This window comes from Orbicella faveolata, unplaced genomic scaffold (genome assembly GCF_042242905.1).
Source record: "Orbicella faveolata isolate gen_17 unplaced genomic scaffold, um_ofav_v1 contig_14, whole genome shotgun sequence".
In the NCBI taxonomy this organism is placed as follows: Eukaryota; Metazoa; Cnidaria; class Anthozoa; order Scleractinia; family Merulinidae; genus Orbicella; species Orbicella faveolata.
This window is the reverse complement of record NW_028301541.1, coordinates 6,362,411-6,386,951: the sequence shown is the minus strand read 5'-3', so window position 1 is coordinate 6,386,951 and position 24,541 is coordinate 6,362,411. Positions and strand designations below refer to the sequence as shown.

The 24,541-nt window shown below is 40.1% G+C and overlaps 1 protein-coding gene across 2 annotated transcripts; it reads left to right on the top strand.

Annotated features, from left to right (window-relative positions):
- The first annotated feature begins 248 nt into the window (after positions 1 to 248).
- Positions 249 to 23,926, top strand: LOC110068667 (uncharacterized). 2 transcript variants are annotated; one of them, XM_020776076.2, is made up of 11 exons: positions 251 to 757; positions 6,966 to 8,614; positions 9,488 to 9,856; positions 11,313 to 11,659; positions 13,309 to 13,339; positions 14,004 to 14,356; positions 14,904 to 14,934; positions 16,029 to 16,667; positions 17,330 to 19,752; positions 20,757 to 20,802; positions 21,538 to 23,926. In XM_020776076.2, the coding sequence occupies exons 1-11, from the start codon at positions 457 to 459 to the stop codon at positions 21,787 to 21,789; spliced, it is 6,441 nt and encodes a 2,146-aa protein (XP_020631735.2). In that variant the 5' UTR covers positions 251 to 456; the 3' UTR covers positions 21,790 to 23,926. The 2 variants fall into 2 exon arrangements, with proteins under 2 accessions (XP_089142521.1, XP_020631735.2); XM_089286395.1 differs by lacking the exon at positions 16,029 to 16,667 and having other exon boundaries at positions 249 to 757.
- Positions 23,927 to 24,541: the final 615 nt, after the last annotated feature.

Below are 24,541 nucleotides of genomic sequence, written 5' to 3'. Positions count from 1 at the left end.
CCGACCGAACGAATTTGTTATTTTGTTCGAAGCGAAACTTATTTCAGCGGAATGCTGTAGTTTATTGTGTTCCTCAATCGCGCGGAAAACAAACACCTGTGTTTAAGCCAATGAGATCGGTTTTCGCGCCAAAGTATCAGTTCTACTGAACTTTAATTGTTGCCTTAGTTTATATTCCGTTCCTGATCGCATAAATTAGGCAGGCTTGCATATGATTTGCGATTATTATTCTGCTGTCACGGCTTCTCGCTGGTTCTTCATTTGTAAATACAAACTGTTCAATGAAGTTTACACTAATCTAATGGATGACTGGTATTTTGATGAGATTAAGGACGTTAAAATGAACCCGTTTTAACATCAACGAACCCGACTTTCTTATGTGGACGTGTATCGTTCGTTTAAACCTTCGTAGATGAGATAAAACACTTTGTTATCTCTGTATCACAAACGAATAACATGGCGACATTGGACCTAAAAACGGATCCAAGACCTTCTACTAATGGCGAACCGGCATTCACGCTTTGTACATTTTGTAATAACTCGACAAACGGATTTGAGAAGCGATTATTTGCGACGACACAACCCAAGGGACCGTTTTTCCCGGTGCTAGCCGAGGTGCAAGGCAGGAGAACCACACTGGACGATCTCGGTCGAGCGGTTGTGTGTGTGGCATGTTTCCACCATCTTTTACGACAGTGGAGCAGCTTTGAGCGAAGAGGTGTACCTTTACGAAAGCGAGAGTACAATATCATTTCAGGTATGGGTTTCATGTGATTATGCATGTACAAAATGGCTCCGTCGAAACATTGCGGGGTTTTTTTTTTATAGTTGAAAGAGTTTCGTTGTCAGGTATTCTGTGAATTGCGCGATTACAGGTTCCGTCTACTCGCAACTGGACGCCTTTGTTTGTAGTCGTTGACCGCAGCTTAAATAATCGATAGTCAAGAAGTATTGTACTCTTTCTGTTGCTGTGGTTGTATGCGTCATTCTGTGCGATACCATATTTACAGACCGCCTTGACTACAAACTTGATTTTACGATCTGCTTAGGAGATATTTCTCGCCAGTTATCGACCTTCCGAAGTATTATTAAATTTTCAAAAACCTGGCTACTTTAAGATCTGTTGTACAAGTGTTTGGATAGAATGAAATAATTTGTCTGAAATCAAGCGTTAAAACACTCACAATGAGCTAATTCACGTGGGAAAAAATCAAGGCTTTGATTAATTTGAGTTGTGCTTCTTTACTTTTGGATTTTGTTTACCAATTTTGTAATTCATGCGCTATTGACTTTTACTTTGCAAACAAATTCTTAAAAACGTTCATTTCACAAAGCTTTCGCTTTCTTCAAGGATGTCAGACAAGATGCAATATTAAAATCCATATTTGACTTGACTTTTTGTTTAACAAACTTAGCACTTTAAGTGACACTCAGTGCCCGTAGTTTGTAGTTTGTTTTTAATTCATTTCTTGAAGTTACCGCAACTGAAAACCAGCATCAAACACAGAAAGAAAAAAAATTGTTCAAATCTGCTTCTTATTATTTGCATAATTTCCCAGTTGTGAAAAATTGGAAAACCGAATTCAATTAAGGCATTTAATTTTGTGCACGAGTGACTTTTTACTAGCATGTTCTACATGCATATTATATTAGCGGTGACCCATGAAATTTGTTTAAACATTAATTTGTTCGAAATGATGATTCTCCCTATCGATTTCCACACATATGTTCTTATGTTTATTATGAGAAAATTATGGTTGATCAAGATAGATCCTTACCTGATGCGCTTGCCCACACAAGGGAAGTTTATCTCGTGGCCAGGCCTGGATTGTTTTAAAGCCGGACTAACGCGCGCTAATCTAGGATTACATTTAATCGAGGTCTAATCCTGGATTAGCTGCACCCTAGACTAATCCAGGCCTTCTTAAGCAAACGATTTTAAGGTAATTCAAGCTGTAGCTACTGTCAAGCTAATAGGTGTGAAGAAAATCACGAGTTTAACACGTCTGTCAAGATTAGAAATGAAAACAGCAATTTCATGGCATCATAGGACGTGGGAGTCTAAGAAATGCCTCACACAAGGTGCTCCTCGCAGCGAATACCTCGCGCAGTAGTTCTGGGGTTATTTAAGCTCAACTGTGATTGGCTTAGAATTCCTACGTCACAGAAATCGTTTTCTGGCTCGGGTTCGCAGACGTTATTTTTCGGCGAAACCAAGTGACAGCCGGAAATACGTCTGCGTTCGCAGGCTACCGGTGAGGGGGGTTGGGGTGAGCAGAGAACGAGGAGCATTTTGCTCGAATTGTTTTTCATTTTCTTTTTTCTTTAGCTAAACATGTTAAAGCGCACGTTTTAACTTCTATCCAAATCAGATGAATATATCTGGCACTAAAAACTTGATTTAAACGTCAAGAAATATTCGAAATTGTCCGCCTTCAAAGGGGGAGAGGCGGGGTTAACATGAATGTAAGTGAAATTTTAGGAAGTTTAAAGAGGGATTAAAAGGAGAAAAAAAAGTTTTGGGCACCCCAGGTTGGTGGACAACTGTTTGGTGTACGTCTACTAATTTTAACTTCAAATTCTAATTTTAAAACAATATCAAATCTTCAAAATTTCCTATTTCGATAAATTGTATTAATACTGTGAGAAAACCTATTTATCCCCAACTATACCCAAAATTCACCAAAAAATTTACAAAACAGCCCAAAGCGTAGATATGTGGGATGGGCAGAGAGATTTTTGACTGCTTGAAACGTGAACGAGATATTTGCGTTAAAACCATAATACCCAGCCAAAACGTACGGCCTTCACGTTAACCCCTGCCTTAAGGCCCACGGATATGCTAGTTCATCCCGGAGTATCACATAAAATCTTAGAGATCTGACAAATTTTAGACTGAATAATCATGAATTTACAACTGCGCCAGCTTTAAAAGGATTTCAAGGAGCTTCCGCGCTAGTGTTATTACTAGTGAGGGTGAGACTGGGAGAACTTGAAGGCCCTTGTAAAAACCCTCGCCTAGGCTAGGTGTGACAGTAACAGTTTAACAATGTAGTGCTTTATGAGGCTAAGTTAACTGGCGCACGAGATTCCTATTTTTTGATATTTTTAGTGACGCTTTCAGGGATGACAGACAAAAACCAATGATATTAAGGTAGCTCTAGGTAAAAAGAAATCGTTTTTGTCTTCAAGTTCAACGTGCGTGTCATGGTGATCTATCACCAAGTGGTCAACTATGACAGAACCAATCTGATTGGCCGGTTTTGCAGTAGACCACGATGAGTGTTAACTAAATAATGTTCTTCTTGATTCAAAATACATGCCTTTGACACTCTGTGTTACGGACATGTGGAAGAAATTAGAGAAACAAGATCTTTGTGTCACATACAAATTCCCCTACTCCATACATTTCCATTTGGTGATCAGATCGTTTTCTCTTTCATCATAGTGAATAGGTGGAAATGGTTATGAAATGTGGCAAAGTTCTTTGTTGCATATTTTTCTCATCTATTTTGTGTGTTGACCCTGCACAAAACCTGGGAAATTACAAAAGGTGGTTATGTGTGTTCATGCAACTAACCTTTGCTATTATGTAATTCAGGCGTAGTCTATGAGCATAAAACAAAAGATATGCAGGGTCAGCGACCTTCCAACGTAAATCTTAGCCTGTTTGTTTGCTTCTTTGATGTTTACCGGGTTTCTTACCTATTTCACTCTATTAACTACGCTTTCATGTTCCATTTTTCTTGGGAGAAATTAGGTGTTAAAAATTCTTGCTATTACGAACACCCGACTTCACACATTTGTTCTAAAAAGATTCTAAAAGGTTTGCCCTAAGCTCACTCGAAAATAATTTACATAAAAATGAAAACAACCAAATTTGTTGAAAAGTGCACGATATTTTTGTGAACTCATTTGATGCGTGAGTCAAGTTTCCTTCCCGAAATAACTATCTTACTTAACTAAGAGATATTAATTAACATTTCATACGTCAAACTAGGACTTCGCTTTAAGCCTTTCTGTTAATTTTTTTTAAGTATCTATCAAAGTCACAAATCGATTTCGCACTTAAGGACACAAAACGTGCAATCGTTTTGTTATTGCTCATTATTCTGTGTAACAGTTTGATTCCAAGCCCCTTAGGAGTGGAAAAGTATTTTTTCTTGTGCTATATTTGACGTTCCGTAACAGACCCAGATAACGGCTTTTTCCTACCGGAGTGGACGGCAGCAATAGAACGTTAGTGTGAAGTAGGGTGTAAGCGAGACAAACTAATATCAATGCCAGAACCCGAAACTCGAGTCTCAGCTCGAATCCTGACTTGGTATTTAGGTATCCTTGGTTTAAGTAGGTCAAGAGTGGGAAAGAAAATTGTTAAAAAGGCCTGAATTTCACTGACTAGATCAGTCATTTAATGCAACAGGCTCTTTAATTACGGAAAACATAATGCATTGGACGCAAATTACGATGAGTCGACAGAAAGTCTAGTCCATGCGATCATCATGATTAAACAATCCTGTTCAAGACATGAGTTTCTTTATCATGTATATTTTATCGGTTTTTTTTCCCTGAAACGTTTTTTTTTTTCGTTCCCTGATGTGTTGTTATATCACGGGTTGAAACGATTTTGCAGCATTTTTTCTTGTCTTGAGAACACATTTCATACGATCTATTTCACTTCATAGCTGCCTTTCGCAGAATGTTAAATTATTCAGTGTTAAAAGTATGACATCTTGAAGGTATCATTTCCCGATGTTAAGCAATTCTTCAGTACAGAACGTCTTCATTGGAACATGCAAATGACTGGCGGTATTTCCTTGTCTTACTGTGACACACAATGATGTTTTGACGCATTATGTTTGTCAGTTCTCGTATTCGTCCAATTCCATTTCGCTTTGTGACTGTTATTCATGCCAGCAGCTGTCGAAATGTTTTGGTGTTATTTTAGACTTCCGAAGTGCAGATGACTTACCTTGAATAGTTCAGTAAACTTCTGAGAATGGGCTTAAGATTCATCAATATCAACGGCTGCAAGAAAACAGAATTTCAGTTTTAGTCGGTAAGTTAACACTAAATCATCGCTCCTTCAAAAATTACAAAGTTTGGAATTGCCAAAGTTGAAATGGAAATCCAACACTTAACCATTGTTTAATAATTTACATATCTTGTAGTCCTTCGTTCCTAATCTTGACAAAATGTTCAAGCTTTTCGAAACTTTTGAAACTGTCGACAGTTTTTTTCCTACACACAATATTAGAACAGTTATTAAGTTTTCTGAATGTCGAAGCCTTCTTAGAACAAGATGTATTTATCTCGATTTCTACTTCAGCGTTTCTGCAAACGTTTTCCGCATGAGTTTCTGCCAGGTTTGCCTCAAAGTTCAAAACTAACGAGAGAGTCGGATTTATTTTGTATAATCGAACGAACTACTTGCATGATTTTTCAGCACTGGAAAGTAAAACCTCTTCAAAAGACACATTCGTATTCCTTCATATTTTAAACATAATTTAGGTTAATATATACGGAGAGTGCTTGTTGCGGAACATGTAATTTAAATGTTGGTGTTTTCCTCAACACTTGAAATTGATAAGTTTTATTGGCCTACATTTAAATGACACTTTTGTCAAGTTTTGGGCCCTGTGTTCTAAGAGAACGGGAACTTGAGAACTTTTGCATCTTGCGGTAGCTCAAAAAGGGCGAGAACGCCATGTATAATTTATTTGGCTTCATGGTTATTTCAGACTAATCATAGTTTATGAAATAGGTGTTGGTGCTAAAATATTTTTCTCACGATAAGAGTTGGTTTGTCGGCAAAAACCTAAGAATTCGTCAGAAAACAAAAACATATTCAACAACCGTACGAAGGAGGCTAAAGTCTGCTAAGGTCTGCTGAAGTCTGCTTGCTACGGGTGATCAAGTGTTATTCGGATCCTGTCAAGGTTTTCGTGCATTATGTACGGTGAACACTAAACACCTGAACAAACTTTTAGAAGCAAATTCAGGAAGCCTAAATATGGTCATGTTAAACCTGGTTTTTGGCTAAATATAGGTCTCACTTGAGACTCTAGAAAACACGACGCCACTACCCGAAGCCTGAATCGTATACTAGTTTTATACTGTAACCAAATCTTGCAGACAGCCTGAGGTAACCAACGTTTAGAGGTGGTCAAACAACTGTCACCGTTGAAACTTCGGTCAATTTTCTTAAACACCATCTTACATTCGTTTAAACAATGATCTACAATGGTTCATCGATTCAACTTAGTGCCCCGGGCACAAATTTACTTTTCGTAGCTCAGGGAAGGGTGCTTATTGGAAAGGGGGCGCTCTTCAATATAAACATCAGAATGTGGTAAGTGAAGAATTGTAGCAATAGGGTTCTCCTAGTCATAACAACGTTCTCTTGTTTATTCCAAGTTTACACGCTCGATATTACGTTCAGAGAAAAAAAGTACACTACATGATTCCTTTGTCTAGTCAGGTTAATGGTCGGCATAAGAATAAAGGAGGCACAATTCAAATGTAACTAGAGTGCGATTCGATTTATTTCGGATACACACGCCGACACCTGTTTCAACGTACATTAATGAACATAAGTACTCAGCTTTTAAAAAAGACCTTCGAGAAAGTCACAACTTAGACCGACCAAATATGCATGAACAATTCAACATCTAAAAGAGGGGCAGAGGGAAGCTGGAACCTACTTTATGACATGCTACTAATCATAAAGGAAAAGAGACCAACTTTTAACACACGAGCGGACTCCATTCGTTCAAAACTATTTAAATACGTGGCATTTTTCTTGACTCTTTAACACCTAAACTAATGTATAATATTCCTTTTTAAGTGTAGTAATAAAGGTATAAATACACGCAATGTGATACCGGAATTTTTGGCAATTGCGCTAATAGAAAGCACCCTTAATTACTGCTTACAATTCTAATCTTTAACTTCCTTCATTTCAGACGATCGTGTTAACAACTATCAAGTCCGGCGTGAAGAGGAGATACGTAAAGAAACTGAACATAAGATAAAAGAAATCCAGGATCGCGAGGAAAGAATTCGACTTGAAGCTGAGGAAAGGATCGAAAAATATCGACAGCGTCAAGCGGAGATTCGACGGGAGGCTGAGAAAAAGCTGCTCGAGGAACAGGCCAAAGCTGAGGAGTTAAAAAAGAAGACTTCGTCGAAGCTTAAGGAGGAGCATCAGCGAGAGGAAGAGTTAAGACGACAGGCGGAGGAACGCATTCGGGAGGAAAAGGAGAAACGAGAATACATTCGACAAGAAGCGGAAAGACTTCTGCGGGAAGAGAAGTTATTGGAAGCCCAGAGGAGTAATCAGGATTCCGTATCTTCAGTTCCTGAGATTATTACAAGGTATAGGACAGAAGTCATCATCCCATCTCCTGAGAGGGAAAACGCTCCTTTGAAGGAAATTACAGATCAAACGGAACCTGAAGACATGGAGGGTGCTACTGAAAAAGAACGGCAAGCTAGGGGCCAGAGGCGCAAGATGATGGTGTATGATCCGGAGACGGGTTGCTATAGGAAAGCTCAAGACGACGATAAGGAAAATACTTTGGTTGAGACTAAAACTGAGAAAGTGGAGTATCGTTTTCATCTTAGTTCAGACGAAAAACCTCGTAAAACCACAGAAGCTAAAGATGCTTCGTCTAAACCTGACAAGGCTTCAGAAGATGTCACGGTTTCGATGGAAGCAGTAGAGTATAGTACGGAACAGACTATTGTGTTGAATGGCAAAGAAAGGTCAAGAAGCCAAGGCCGTGAAGGCGACGCCAGAGGTGAAGAGGAGGACATTAAGAGAGCTGGCGACATTATGAAAGCAAAGTTTGAAGAGGGTCGAAAGCGATTCGAGCAGGAACCCGTTGAAAGGAAACGGAGTGACTCGTCCAGGCATAGAACGACAAGATCAACATCTGATGATTCCTTGGAAGAGAAGATCAAAGAAATGGAGAAGAGAAGAGAGCGGTTGCTTCTACGAGGACTGTCATCAGAAGCAATGGAAATCCAAGGTCGGAGACCCTCTGAGGAAAAGAAGGATCTTTCTCCAAAAGTCGAGAGTCCGAGAGATGGGTCGAAGAGTCCAGTGGATGAGACTACGAAGAGGCAAAGAAGTCGAAGCGAACGTAACAAACGGCGTTTAACAGCCGAGGAGTTGAGTTTAAAGAGGTCTCCTGGAAGCGAAGAGGATTTATCCACTCGCACGTCGGGCGCAGATGCCGGGAAAGTTCCAAAGACAGATCCACAAATCGAAGAGAGGCAAACAGAAATGAGGAAGGAAAGTTTCACGTTCCAGTTGAAAAAAGGCGATAAACCAGAGATACCAGACGAAGAGGTTTTCATGATGACGCAAGTGAAACCAGTTGAAGCTTCCGCAGACCTGATGAACTGGGATGATTCAACAGATGGGTCTGTCCCTGAGAAGGAACCGACTCCTAGTCCAAGGTTCAGGAAGAGGGCAGACAGCGCTGAAGAAGAGATGTTCCCCAGACCTATGAAGCTTGTTGAGATCGAGGCCCCCATTACAGTTACTCAGAAAGGAGAAGTGGAGAGTGAACCAGTTTTGACAGCAAACCTTCTTGACCTTGATGAGGTAAGGAATTCTCCTTAAGAAGTCATTTTCCCTATAGATATCCCGTACACTGTAAGTTTATAATGGCAGTCCCCACCCTGGACAATTCGAAACTTCTTTTGGGTTTTCTGTTAGTAACGAGTTCAACTGGGCATGTTATGAGAATTTAGGACTAGAACTCAACATAGACACTTTGACTTGAAACCAAATTCTATTAGGGTGGATTTCGTAGTAGACCATCTTCGTAGTTGTGAACGAGTTATACCACAATAACGTTGTCTTTTACTTCTCTTTGTACATCGCTGGAAATTTCTTTGTTCACATTCAAGAAAATGTACCCTGGTTTTCAAAACTAGTTGGTAAGTTCTCTACTTGCATTTGCTTGCAAACTCTGTCGCACTCATTTCTGACACGTTTTGTGCACGTACAGAGAATTAAAAGACAAAATAAGCAGATTCAATGATCATAAAGATCGTAAACGGAAGGTTCCAGCATTATGCAGAAGAAATGCTCTTTACATGTTAAGTAGGTATGATTCCTGGTCACTTTTCGTTATTTTTCAACGTTTCAAGTATTTGTACCAAAAGTATACCCTGGTTTTGGGTTAATGCTGATGAAACTCGCAGTTCCTGGAAGATTGTCGAGTTCAAGCCATTTACACCTCCGAGGTTTGCTTTTGTCCAATAAAATGCAGTTTCAATTAACGTCAGTTAGTTTAAAACAATAAGAGTCTAAATTTGATGCATATTTAATCCCTTACTGGTATCGGTTTATCTACATAACCGTTGAGCTTATGCCACTACATACGTTTACATCTGTCGAATCCTTAACTCTACATCGTAGCAGTACAGTTGTAAATTGTGCTGTCTTTGTGCAATCTTCTTTATACACCAGCCTACAAGCATGTCATCCGCGCCAGCCATCGAGCCCATCTTAACATGGGACAGCCGAACTCGTGCTAGCAACAACGCAGAGGAAGATCGAAGACGCCGAGAGATCGAACACGAAGAGAGAAAGCGAAGGATCGAGGAAAACCAGCGACGAGCGGCCAAAGAACTCAAGGCTAAGAAACAATCCGAAAGCGACGCAAAGCCACAGAGCGACGAACCTGTCCGAGAAATGACAATGAAGGAGAAGAGGCGTTCGTTAGTGGACATGTGGGAATCGTTCTCTGAGCCACAAACGAATGTCATGTCGTTTGAAGAGGACGAAGACATGCCTGAGAGCAGTACAACCATAATACGAGAAAAAAGGACTGTTTTGGTGAGTGAAAATGAACGTAATATGTTAATTTTGTTTTAATTACTTGAATCGAAGTTGTTTGTGGCTGAAACAAAAGTTGTAAAATTCGCCAAGGAAGTATAGTTTGAATGATAAGGCCTGACATGGAGCAAACCTGAGATTTTTCAAAACTTTACAAACTTTTCAAAAGAGCAAGAATTTTGTTTTACTTTTCATCATAAGCAACGCACTTTGTATAATGCAGTATAGTATATTTCTTTTGTCCTAATTTCAAACTTTTTGCGGTCTCTTCTTCTTTTGTTTTCTTACTCCACAATTAAGTTTGCGTCGTAAAATCTGACGGACAGCTTGTAGGCGATTTGGTATTGATGAGTTGGTAACATTATACCACAACAAATTTGAGAGGGTCTTTAAAGACCGTTAATTTTACCCTGCACTGATCAACGTTCAATTTCTCGTTTAAACATTACAGAATCAACCAATTGGTTATCTGCAAACGGGCTAGCACTTCGTAATTACTAATATTTTTGCAATGACGAAGACTAGAACAACTATTTGACCACTTCACAGGTTTCAAGTCAACGCAGATGAAAATAAGGCTTAGTTTTGCAGCTCGAAATATTTGTCTGGTTTGTTCCTAAGTAGCCTAGATTTTTGTCTATAGTCTAGGTTTTCCCTAGAGACCCAAACATAAACAAACTGCAAAATACTTTAACTGCGTTACTACCATCCAAAAAATTCTAGATTCACGTTTTCATGGCAGACATAAATAATTGATATTTGCATGGCAACTTAACAGGAAAGAGTCTTGTTTTAGTCTCGTAAATGACTTCTTGGGAAATAAGAATATGTGGACCCGTGTGAACTCATTCCTTTTGAACGAAGCTTTTCAGTGTCAGACATTCCGTAACCAGGTCAATGTTTTGGAATATTTCAATTTATGCCGAAGTATTTACAAAGCATAAAATTATGTTTATCTTTGTCAGTCGTAGCTGTTAAAAGTGTTTGTATTGTTTGACATTTTTCCATCTCATATTTGGAACTATTAAAAGCCGATCAGTTATGTTCTTCAGTCGACTTTTTGCCGCTTTGATTCCACACATTTTCCAGGCTTTAAAGTTCTGTGCATATTCAAATTCTACCTTCTTTGTTTACCGATTATATTGACGAATACACGGTCTGGAGACTGCTTAAGAACTTGATTGTCTATTCAAATCAACGTCAAGTTTTTGAAGTAATCTAGATGGCCTTCTGTGTTACACTGCTAGTTAATTTTTCACTAGTGGTCTCTCAAGCAATAATTGATATCACCTGGTCTACCCGCTTGTATTCCTTGAGAGTCTCTCGGGCAAATTTACATAGCAAGCATGTTTATGGGCTTTAACAGTGCAGAACGTGCACTTCGTTAGCTGAGCATTTGTGGCCGATCGCTTACCGAACGTAATTGTTAATGTAGTCGACAAATATTCCGTTTTAGTTCGATCCTTTGGAAGATAAAGACAACGAAGAAGCCATGGAGGTCGGTGATATCGAGGTTATCACCTCGACAACACCGTCTGTTGAAGCAGAGACGAATACAAACCTAACCGAGGAAGAACAGCGATGGGAAAGCGCTGGACATTTCCAGCCAGGGCGACTTCACAAAACTGTATTTCACAGCCTGTCTGAGACGCAACCCGAGCAACCTAAAGCTAAGCCTAGAACGAAAGTCGGAAGTCGCTACGACTGGATGAAAGGAGAGACTTCGGACGATCAAGCTGCTTTGGTACCCACGAAACTTAAAATCGATTGGCAGAACAGCGCGGCAGCCGATGAAAAATTAAGGTGAGAAAACTTAGATTTCTTTCCTCGGGCAATTTGAGGCAAATTCGTTCCGTGTTGAACCGAAAATGCAGCATATAAGGTGGTGATCACATGTTCAATCGCATCTAATTTTTTTTTTCTCGTTTTGATTTTACTGTAGCTTCCTTGCCAATTGTTTTGCTTTACTGCATCGCTAGGTATTACTCGCCATCTTTGTCTTGAAAAGATTTCGAGGCCAATATATATCCCAAAAAACAGTCGGTCAATTCAAACGATACGTAGTGTTAGTTCAGGGATTAAAAGCGTGAATTCCTGAGTCGAGTTGAGGTTTTGAGTTTCACACTTTTATAAAGAATAAGTAGCTAAAATATCAACGTCTAAAGCGTGCCAAACGGAGGAAAAAGTTGCTAAAAATAAACCTAACGGTTGCATGAGTGTTTAATATAAACTATTTTAATGCGAGGGTCTTTTAACCTCCTTAGAGGATAATTACCATAAAATCATTGAACTAATATAGTGAAGTTTTATCTCATATCAGTCGTTCTGCAGAGTATTGTAAATTTTTCGCGTTACTTTGTGCCACGGTCTTTAACAGCTGTGTGTTGACAGCTACATTTTTTTTTTTTCTGTCCAGTGGCCGGTAATTATTGCTGCGAGAGTAAGAGAGTTATCCGCGAATTGTCACGTCGTCTGTCACGCTGTTTGTTGTCACGCAGTCGTTGACCAAAACACAGGCTGCCTACGACTAACACGTGACATTATGCTGTTGGCGATTGCGTTACAATTTTAGCCGTTTACATGCTTCGAAAATTGCTCTAAATGCCATGTGTAGAAAATAATTTAAATAAAAGTGACTTGCCTTATGTTTGTATTGCGTTATTTTGATATCACTGTGTTCCTGGAGGCGGTTTAAGTCCACAGAGATACCATAATAACGCAGTAAAAACATAAGGTAAGCCACTTTTATTTAAATTATGTTCTACGCGTAGCATTAAGAGCAATTTTCGAAGCATTCTCATACGTTGTCTTGTAAACGGCTAAAATTGTAACGCAATCACCAACAGCATATTGTCACATATTAATCGTATTCAGCGTCTGGGCCGCCTGTGACCAAACTCGCCCAAATGACCGTTTTGCAGTCTCAAATAAGCAACTCGTTTTCCCCAGGCTGCAAACAGAACTGCCTATTTTTTTCTTCTTTTTTTGTACCGTGACAACATTGTGATGACATGATTCAAACATTGCTATGAGGTTAAAATAACAGTTAAACATTGAATTTATTTCGATCTAAAAAGAGATATTACGCAATTTTGATCACTATTCAATAGACAGTTTCACAGTTGTCTGCTCAGTGACCTGGCCTTTGAATGGCAGCAAGGCTGGCGTTGACCTTGTTTTGATACAGACCTTACTGTTTTTGTTGTGTGAATCAAGTTGTTTTAATGCTAACTAGTTTGCATTTAAATGAGAAAAGCAGAGAGGCTTGTATCAAAGCAAGATCACATTCAGCCTCGCTGCCATTCAAAGGCCAGGTAACTAAGTACACAGCTATAAAATGGCCTACTGTATTAACTTTCTGCTTTATGCCATGATCACAACGAAACTCCGTTTTTTTTTTCCAAAGTTAATCTTATTATAAATTTAATTGATTTTCTTTTACCTTTTTGCAGCAACGGTCAAGCTAAAGAACGTTCACCTGAGGTAACTTTAGCTTCTTGTCTGTTTGTGTTCGTACAGTGAACGAATTTGATCATCTCAGTTATTTTATGTGTTAGATAACCTACCTCGATACCAGGAGGATTGGTAACCTGCGAGCTAGCTCTCTTAAGTAGAGCTTGTTCCAAGGCAAGAGTTTTAGGGGTGGGCTGGGAGAAAATAAAGGGAAACGTAAAGGGAGGGGATTCCCCACTGAATACTCGTGGGCTAGTGCAAGTTAAATACAAGCAATGCAAGTCAAGTTATAGCAGTTTTGTTGACAGCAGATTCACATACAAACATTTTGCATCAAGTTTGTACCTCTTTGAAAAAAATGGCGGCAAAATCTGCGGACTGCATGCTTATTCAATTATCAACGTTGTTCACACTTTTTTCTTTTTTCCACTCCAGTTATGGGAACGAGAAACCCTGGAAAAAGGTGGTTCCATTTCCTGGTGCAAAAGGCCTTTTACGAGTTGCCTTGTGCCTCTGTTTCAAAACGAGTCCTAGTGCAAAGCCTTTCATATCAAAATGAGTTTGATTTACGTGAAAATGAACGTAAAGTTGGAACACATTTTCAAAGGAATTGTTTCGCTCGAAGACTCGTTTTCACAAAGACAAATGGTAACTATGACGTATTAGTGATATTTATCTTTTGCTTGCCCTTTAGCCAATCCAGATGGAGATCAAAACTGAGAGCCGTGATGTTAAAAGTAGCAGCGAGAGCGAAACTGAAAGTGAAAAGGAGAATGATAGTGAAAGTGAAAGTAAAAGCGAAGAAGAGAGAGTGCCTCGAGTGGACACAGATGAAGTTTACAAACTAACCGAAGAGGAGAAGCAGTGGGAACTTGCAGGGCATTTCCAGCCCAAAAAGCTGAATATAGCCCTCATGGCTGGCTTTCAACAAGCACCGGCTGATGTAGAAGAGAAACCAGCGCCTAAGAGAACACAGACGACCTCTGTGTCAGCTAAATTGAAAGTTAAGGAACCCGAGAAGGAAGAGCTTGAAATTGAAGATATTAGGTAAGAGCTTCTTTTGTTATGAGTGCAAGTGTTTATGGTTACATTTGAACTACCAGGCCATAGTTATTAGAGAGAAATGGTCATGAAACCCGATTAACGTCTTTGTTGTATGTTTTTGTTCGCTTTTTTCACATTGACCGTGCACAAAACACAATAGTTGTTTACATCAGACTGACGAACTAACCAATAGAAACGCTCTGGTTACGTACTTCATGCGTCGTGTATGAGCGCAAAAAAGAAAATTGTGCACAGTCGTAGACCTTCCAACATAAATCTAGCTGTCTTTGTTTGCTCCTTTGATGTTTGTAGGGCTTCGTAACCATTCCCCTCTATTAACTATTGGCGGGCTAAAAAAAAATTTAAATCTGAAAGAGCCTCATTATATGAATAGGTTGTGCATGAGAAAAACCAAATAGGACGCAACAGCCAATGGAAAAGTTAAAGCGAAATTAAAATGGTTTACATTCTATGGTCAGAGTTTGTATTTGTATTTCTATCAGTGCAAGAAAAAAAACGTACCAAGTTTTATATTTTGTTTTCTTTGCAGTCCTGTGAGCGAAGTAAAGACCGAAACAGAGGTAAGGAAAAGCCCAACTGTGTATTTGGATTGTGTCATGCATGTCATGATCATTCAATTAAAGAAGGGATTCTATGGTAACGCTTTCACCTTGTGTAGCTGTAACGTAGCCAGATGCTGCATAAATGTGCGCTAGCGCCGGCTGTCTCCTTGCTGCTTAGTAACGCAAGAGAGCAAATAAAATAAATCAGCATGTGCCATTTGCGCTTGAGCGTTAGACAAAGCACGATACTCTTAAACATATCTTACAACAACAAAACAGACTACAAGTTACTCTTTGACTCCATAGTGAGTCAGTCTGGTAGTTGATGCCCCTTACTATTCTATTTGCAATACGAGTTTGCACCTTTCGGCTGCTAGTAATAAACACATACGTTCCAGACACTTGACTTCACAAAAAGAAAACGATTTTACGCTTACTGCCTACATCGTTCACTGTGCGCTGTGTGCATACTTTCGTCACGGCTCAATATCTAGCATGGCTTTGTACCAATCAGTTCACTCTTTTCCTTGATGTGTCTACATTGTGCGCCTGCTTAATGCATGGCTCAATATCTTGCATGGCTTTGCACCAATCAGCTTACTCTTTGCCTTGTTCTGCATGCGCTGTGCACTGCCTAATGCGTGGCTCAATATCTAGCATGGCTGTTCACCATTCAACTACTCTCTCTCTTCTTGTGCATGCGCTGTGCACCTGCTTACTGCATGGCTCAATATCTTGCATGGCTGTGCACCAATTAACCTTTGCCCTTGTTCTGCATGTGCTGTGCGCCTGCTTACTGCATGACTCAATATCTTCCATGGCTGTGCACCAATCAACTTTTCCCCTTGTTCTGCATGCGCTGTGCACCTGCTTACAGTATGACTTAATATCTAGCATGGCTGTGCACCAGTCATCTTACTCTTATCCTTGCTCTGTTGGCTGTAGGCCTGCTTACTATATTGTTCTGCACCTTAATCAGTTTAGCCTTTGCCGTGCTCTTCTTTCGCTATGCATCTAATTCCTGCATGGCTCAATATCTGGCATGGTTATCCCTGGGGGAGCAGAAAACATACGCACTACATGGATAGCTAAACTATATTCATCACTTGTAGCCTGACACCTCAGTGCTTTACACCTACACGTACGAAGAGGAAAGTGAAGATGACGAAATTCCTGGATGGAGGAAAGTGGAGGAGCAAAGAAGACAACAAGAAAGGGAAGAGATTGAAAGAGCAAAATTAGAAGAAAAAAGACGATTGGAACGTGAGGCCTTGGAGGAAGATCAACAAGAGGAAGGCGATTCAAGCGATGATGAATTTGAAGCGAAAGTGCGCACAAAGGAGATAAGAAGGATAAATCCCAATCTCTTGGGTCAGTTTTTGAGAGAGCCAGCGAAAGAACCAGAAAAGCCTCACAAGTCGATGAAACCTAAGGAGCAGAAAGTTGACAGAGCCAGTGTCCAGGTGTCCGAATCAGCACCTGTTGTCGACAGCCATTTCGATGAAATAGAAAAAGAACGAGAAGTGGAGGATGAATACGAAGAGAAAGTTAAGAGTAAGCAAATTAGAAAGTTGAAGCTTGATACCTTGCCTTTCCTGCAAACACAGGAACAAGATACTGTCCCTGTACCACACAGGGACGTTCCTCGTGCGTCTAGAATTGCTGTCCACGAAGAACTTTATATTCAGAATGTGCAGCCTACCAACGTGGAATCAGCGCCGAGAAACGAGTGGGAAGAGGAACAAGATGAGGTATTCATTTGTCGTACCACGCATGCTACGGTCCGTAACAATACATACGAACACAATCATTCGTTTACGTTAAGCTGCGTGAAGATAACCGCCTTTCATTACGTGTAGTGTTTTCTCATAATTCTTAGATTCGTCCATAATTATCTTTGAGAAGCCGGATTACAAAGGCATGGCAATGACGATTCGTTGTAGTTTATGCAACAAAAGTCTGCTTACCTTATAATCGTGTTGTTCTAAATGTATCACTGTATCACAAAGCACTTTTCAGTAACGACGAAACCTCTAAACAACGTGCAACTTTCGCAGCCAGAACACTCGGCAACTACACAAGGACAATTACTCACGGTATACCAGATATTGCCATGATCGATTACAAAATACTATTGATACATATATGCCATGACTACCTCATCTACATCTACATCTACATGAGATAGGGTTCTGCAAAGTAATACACCTATCACTTCAAGACTTAAGGATACAAAGGGGCCGGGCGAGATCAATCTCTTAATAATATAAGGTACCGGAGTAAATTAACAGTTTAATGTAAAAAACAAAAAAAAAACGTCCTTATGTTTAGTCATTTTGACATGCTGGTGTGAAAGTTGTTAAGGTTATCAAACTGACATTATCTAACAAATGTTTAATTGTTTTCGTTTCAGCCCGAAATCAATGCTTATGGAGCAACCACCCTGGAGAGGTATGACGATGAAAGTGAAGACGATGATGATGTCCCTGAGTGGCGCAAAATGGAAGAAAGACGAAAACAACAGGAGCAGGAAGAAATTGCACGTGCAAGATTGGAAGAGCAAAGACGGCTGGAACGAGAAGCTCAGGAAGCCGAAGAAGAGGACGACACGGATTCCGTCGATGATGAATTCGAAGCAAAGGTTCGAACGAAAGAGATTCGAAGAATTAATCCCAATCTACTGGTTCAATTCATGAGTGAAAACAGAGAAGAGGTTCCCATCACAAGAAGGCCCAAGAAAGAAACTTTAGAAACTCAACGAGTGTTGGTAACAGAGACGGCACCCAGGAATGAAAACGATCTTGAAGATTCCAAGGGAAAAGATGTTGATGATGATGACGATGATGAATTTGAGCTGAAAGTGAAAAAAGGTCAGGTCAATAAGCTGGTTCTTGACAACAGTCCTTTCTTGCAACAGCAAAAGAGAGAAGAAGTCCCAGTGGCCAGAACACGGTCAGATGCAGAAAAGAACAGGAAGGAATCCAAAAAGGAATCAAGGACATCTGTGGTTCAAGAAGATGAACTTGTTCAGGTTGTCCATGATGAGGTCGTTGAATCCCAACCTGACATGATTTTCCAAGGAGGAGAGGAAGATGAAGGATACGAAGTGAAAATTAAATCGAAGGATGTCAGGAGATTGAGCCAAAATCAGTTCTTCTTCCTTCGAAAGCAAGAGGAAGAAGAGCGAAAGAGACTTCAAGAAGAGGAACGCAGGCGTATCGAGCGTGAGGAGCGGGAATTACTCAAAAAAGAGGAAGAGCGTCGAAGACGACTGGAAGCCGAGGCCCGGGCCAGGGAAGAAGAAAGGATCCGTCGAGAAGAGGAGACGAGAAAGAGGGAAGAAGAGGAGAGAGCTCGTAAGGAAGAAGAAAAGAGGCGTCGGCTTGAGGAAGCTGAACGACTCAGACAAGAAGAGGAAGAGCGGTTACGAAAGGAGGAGGAAGAAGAGCTGATGCGTTTGGAAGAAATGCGTAGGCAGAAACAAGCAGCAAAATTGAAATTCGAATCTGGTTCCTTCGATGGTGTTCCTGTCAGCCGCACTGAGAATGATATCTACAGCGTGGGGCGTCTTGATACAAACAAGCTGTTGCAGTTCCAGCGGGGTCCGAGGGAAGAACCAGAGCTGAAGTCAAGGCTGCGGGTGGAGCAGAAGAAGACAGAAGAATACAAGTTACCGGAACCGGAAGTCGAAACTGTCCAGATGGCGTCTGTTGATTTGATTGAAAGCAGTCCTTACGAGGAGGATTTAGAAAGGCGTCCAACAGAGGACGAGATGTACGAAGAAAAGCGAAAGAGTGTGGGTAAGCTTGACAGGGAGTGGTATATAAAGCAACAACAAAGACAAGCGGAAGAAAACGAGCGACGAGCTAAAGAATTAGAAGAACGGAGACTAAGAGAAGAGCGGAATGAAATGTTGAGAATTAAGGGCGAGGGTCCACAGCGACGGGAAGATGATGATTCCAGAGGATTGCTTGTCACGGAAGAAGGCTTAAATATGGACACAGATGAAGCAGAAAGCGACAAACCCAAGAATGTTGGAAAGCTAAACTACCAACAGTTCTCCATGTTCCAGAAGGAAGGATCAGTCGTTCCAAAAGCGCAACCACGCAAGAGGGCCCCAGAGGTGGTGCAAGAAGTTGTAAGTGTTCAAAGTCAGCAGGATGTGGAGAGTGCGCCTGTTAATATGGACGAGTCTGATGCTTACCGCGGAGGGCCCCATATGACGCAGGAAGACTCTGACTACGAGAAACGGATCAACACAGGCAAGCGACTTGATGTAGATAGGTTCCTGAATGCCAGGTCGCAAGAGGCTGTCGAGAGAACGGAACGTGCGAAACGAATGGCAGAGGAGAGGAAGCGGCAGGAGGAAGAAGAGCTGGCCAAGTTGAGATTCGAGGAACGCAGGAGGATGGAAGCAGAGGAGGGCTCGGACTATGTTGAAGAAAGTGGTGGTAGTCAGGTAAGAGATTTCAGGAGCAAATCAGCGTCTTCAACAGAGTCAGATTCTGAAAGGCACAGAAGAATACCCATCGAAAGAGAACCATCAAGACTCAAAGATTCTGATGCAGACACAGACAGAATGGACAAAGGTGTTAGTGTTGGTCGTTTGCCACAAGAACTTCGTTCGCAATTTGAGGGGGAAAAAAAGAGAGCCGATTCAGGTTCTCGTCGAAAGTCAAACAAAACCAAAGGCTCAAGATCATCTTCAAAGAACTCGATGGAAAGTGCTCACAGTACCTCTACTGATAGTGTGTCAGATGTCCCACATGATAAGGAGATGAACGGTGGTGTTAGCCCCAAGGACCAGTCACTGGAGAAGAAATATTCTATAGACAGGTAAATACCACAAAATGATGAATATGGTAAGTCACCGTTTCACATTTTCAAACACATGACTGATCATCGGAATTATGTACACAATTTAAAAGAGCTCAGTCACTGCATTTTGAGCTATTTTGGCCACGTAGAAAATAAGCTTAAAATGGAAGGAAACTTGAAAGTAGCAGTTTATTAAGAACGAAAAACACCAGAGAGATAATAATAAACCATAAAGAAACAAGCATACTGAAGGATGCAGAAGATTGACACGGATTACAAACGACGAACTTGAAAAATTTAGGCCATGTTCTTCCTTTTCAGAATGCGCAAAGTGACGTAGTTCCTTTAAGCAGCTGTGAAAAAGTCTAGAAAATTCAGTCTTGAATGAGATGTTTACCATTTAGCCAAAACCCTTGGTAATTTCGGCTGGAACACAAACGGAACAGTTATTTATTGAGGCTGGAAATTTTGGACTCTTGGGATCATAAATCACTGAATCATGAACTATTTCGTTTGTTTCGGTTGTTGATTTGTGAAAACGCTCTCAAGTGGCAAACGCCCATTGTCTGTCATTTGTGGCCTGCAGTGCAGGCGTTATTTTGGAACGGAACGCCCGATAAACTAGAGTTTGAAACCACCATCTTGGATTGTAATCGATGCCGCCATCTTGGATTGTCATTGGATTCTTGACCAGTAGAGGGTTGGCGCAGAGGATGGGGAAGAGGGGAAATCCAAGATGGCGGCCTAATACAAAAATGTGCACTCGCGCGCCCAAAATACGCCTGCAGGCAAGCCATGTAAAACAAACTTTCTTTATGGAGTTAATTTGAAAGGTAATAAAAGAGAATGATTGTTGGTAGGATCCAACTTGTGTTCTACAGTAAAACGCTGTCAAAATGGTGAGAGGTAAACTTGCATTTAACATAAATGGGGAGGATTCTCCTTAACTGTAGTCTTGAGCATAGCAGAAACATTACTTTGCACCCCCGAAGTAGAAATTTAATAGCCTTTGTTTTTTGTAGGACGGAGGAATATAAAGAAACGCAAGAAGAAGATAAACCAATTGAAGTATGTATAACTTATGTTACGACCGTACCTCGGCAAGAAATCTTCCTTTCCCTCTATTTAGACAGTGAGAATGTTATTATCGGCTTTCAAGATTCAGTGTAAAAGTAATAAAGGAGAAGCTTTCAAAATAGAAGTTCGGCTGGGAGTGAGATTTACTAGAAACTCAACTTTCTAAAGAGAGGGAGAGAGGCGTCTATGTAGAAGTGGATTTAAAAAAGAGTGGAAGCTTTAGAGCTTTTGTGAGTATTGTAACCGGAATTTCATAGTGTATCTTCCCAATTGCAAGAGGACTAAGAGCTATAATGGAAAAGAACTTTGTAAGACGATAAATAAAAGCAATTCAACATTATGCTTTGTGACTAGCGCTTTTCGTCAGTGATTTGATGTCAGGAGAAAAATATAACTTTTATGTTACGTGCAGTTGAATACAGGAATTGCACCCTATTAAAAAGCTAACCATTCCCAAGTCAGCGCTAACTTAAGGTAACCGAAACGCTACTCAGGCTAGCCGGAGTGCTGTACTGTTCAGGCTAACCAAAGTGGTACTCAGGCTAACCGGAGTACATGTATTTCTGTATTTTGCCGCAACTTTTATGTTAAGCGCTGACTTATTGTTTTCGGGTTTCAGACTGCTAGAAGCCTTCCTAGTTAAACGTGATTTCGCAAATCGTCATATTTTCTGTTTCTCGCTTTACTGTAACAACTACCTAACACGTCGTCACTTGCTTGTTCTAGACTTACACGCCCGAGGAAAAACCCGTTCCAAAGAAACTTCACACCAGCATGTTAGCTGCTTTCCAAAAGGTTCACGATGAGCCAGTGCAGCTTCGTCGAGCAAAAAGTGAGAAGCGCGTCCGACCAAAGAGTATTGGGAACGTGGATCTACTGAGGTGGCAAGATGACTCGAGTCTTCACCAGCCCTCTTCGGACGCGTCACAGAAGGGGAAGACTGGGCGCCAACCAAGACCCAAGAGTATTGCATTTTAAGCAACGTATGTTTGCTTATAGCTGCGAAACTATTACGTTATAACAATTATAGGTTGAATTGTTTACAATAGCTAGAATATCACGATAGAAGTGGCTTTGTCTTTCAATTGAAAATTGTGGTCGAACGTAAAGGCAATGAATCGAAATTTGGTTGATTTGTTGTCATGTCGACGAGTCTTAGAAAAAGAGAGTAATATAAGGGACAAGCAGCATCTGAAGTTTAGAGATCCATTTTCTTTAACCTCCTTCGTTTTATCACACACTTTTCATGTCATCCCGTTCAAGGTGGTTTTCTTAAGAGTAATCACAGTGTAATTGCGAACTCAATTTTTTTTGGGGGGGGGACGGGGGGGAGAGGGGGGGAGGGCAATCATTTATATCTTGGCTGGGGAGTTGTTTCACATTGGCAGGCATGGCATGCGTAGTACAAAGAGTTTCCAACCCACCCCACCTCCCTGATATGGTGCGGTTATGACGTCACCCGCACCATGATGATCAATATTGACAAAACAGATTTCTCGTGAACTTCTTTTGTGAATGCCACCTACATGGCTGCCATGTTTTTTTTCCCATTTCAAGTTCTATTTAGGATTGAGTCCATCTCATTAGTGAAACGGCAAGAGTGATTTAAGTTTGGGGCGATACATTTGAGTCCAATTTGGTGCCAAGGTGAAAAGGCATCTTTGTCAGGAATAGAACTTGTGCCACTTTACCATACCCTAAGGCTGACAACACATCTAAGGAATAACAATGTGTAAAATGTAGACGATTACGGTTTTAATACACTTAAATACAATTTAATGTGGTATGCACCGAATGTTACCCTTAAATCAACATTATACACCATTACAAAGTGCCATATACAAAGCATTGGATACTAAAATCAAGTTGTAGTTAGTGCAAAGAATTTGCTGTACGCTTTGGGTCGTATCAAAAGTTCCATTTTTGTAGAATTTATAAAGAAAAGTTTATTATACGATTATGATGTAGTTTTGAAAGAATTGTTAAACATTGGGTTCGTTTGGAAGTTTTGTAATTTAAATCCTTAAGAGTCAAAAGGCAGATAATTTTGTCGGGTGAATTTGAAACTTCAAAGCCACCATGAACTTGGAACATCGGCTCAAAGATGAAGAAATATTCACAAAAACGTAAATAATGTTTGAAAAAAAATTATGCACTCGTAGTAAATAATAAAGAAGTATGTTCATATTGGCACCAAAGTCGTATCAAGTCTTTTGCAATCCCCGGCTGACTCGAACATAAGCTGTATCTACCAGAAATGTTGGTAAGTGTTTTTAAAAACGTCAGTGCAGCTACAAATCACAATTCTAAGGAACGTGAACGCCCTTCTTCGACACAAGGGCCATAAATCGAACTGTGCTAGACCGTGTTTCGTAATAATAGCGAGGAATTTTGAATTCGCTTCTAATTATTATTTTAGAAACCTGTACTAATCCGAACGCCTCAACTGAATGTGGACATAACATGGTTATTTGGTAAGGTCGAGGCAGTGGTTGATGGTTCCATTTTCTTGTATGAATTGTTATTGGTAGATGACCTTTTGGGAGTGAAATCTAGTTTATGCCACCATATTGGTTGAGGTGTCAAGAACGCTAAATTGTTTAGATGCGCGGCAGTGAAGCTTTGATAACAATAAATTCATGCATAGGGGAGGCCTAAGAATAGAGCAAAGTGGATTCCCCCTTTCTTTTATTATAGGTATCTCGCCACGTTAGAGAGATTATCCTAAAGAAAACTAGGGCAATAAACGAAAACTTAAAATGATTCGTGTTCATAATAGTCTTGCTATTACTTTTCATTACACTGGTTCCGTTATACAAATACCAATGGTGGGCTTGACTTTACATTTTCGTAAAATGGTTGGTTGGATTGAATACATAAACAAAATGAAATAGCTTTTTATTTGTAATTGCCTTGAATGTGAATTTTTGAAAGCCAAACTAGCTTGTACCAAACAAACTCACGTGAAAGAAACGGTGTCCGTGTTAACACATCCAAATTGTTATGAACATTATCCGGGCTACAGAAATTTCATTAACGCAATGTTTTGTAGGACTTAAACTAGTTACCTGTAAATTAATTCAAAAAGTTTGGAATAAACCATTGAATTCGTTAAGTTGTGCTGGTGGCTTTTCTCCATTCCCGTTTCATTTCTGCGCAAGCTATTCTTATGATCATGAAAGTCCGATGTCCATAAGAAATTTCAATCTTGCGAAAAAGCACTTCAAACTTTTTAAGTTAGTCGTTCGTAATCCGAGTCAATATTTTACGCCTTAACCATTCTTCCTTCTGTTTGTTTTATTATCACTTCTTTGGTATTTTTCTATATTAGTAAATTAGTATTTCGAGGTCTTCTTGATGTAAAAGTAATTTTGCCCATCGCTAAAATCACTTCATATATCTTAGAATACCATAGCGCCCTTGTGTCACCTATATTGCCCAAGCCCTGCATTCTGATGCATCGGCGCATTCTCGCATTAACTCAGTCTACAAAAATCCACTTGAAACCCTTATTAAGATCCCAATCTTTTACAAACGAGCATCATGCTTAGGATAAATGAGTTAACAGCTTTCATTCTATCGAATTTACGATAAAATCTCCGGCTACTTGTTTTAAGATACCCTTTCAGTCAACGTCCATGTTTTTTGTTCCAAGCCGAATATCAGTAATGAAACACAAAACCTTGGTGGTGGTCGATCTATGTTGTTAATTGTAATTTGTCACAGATAA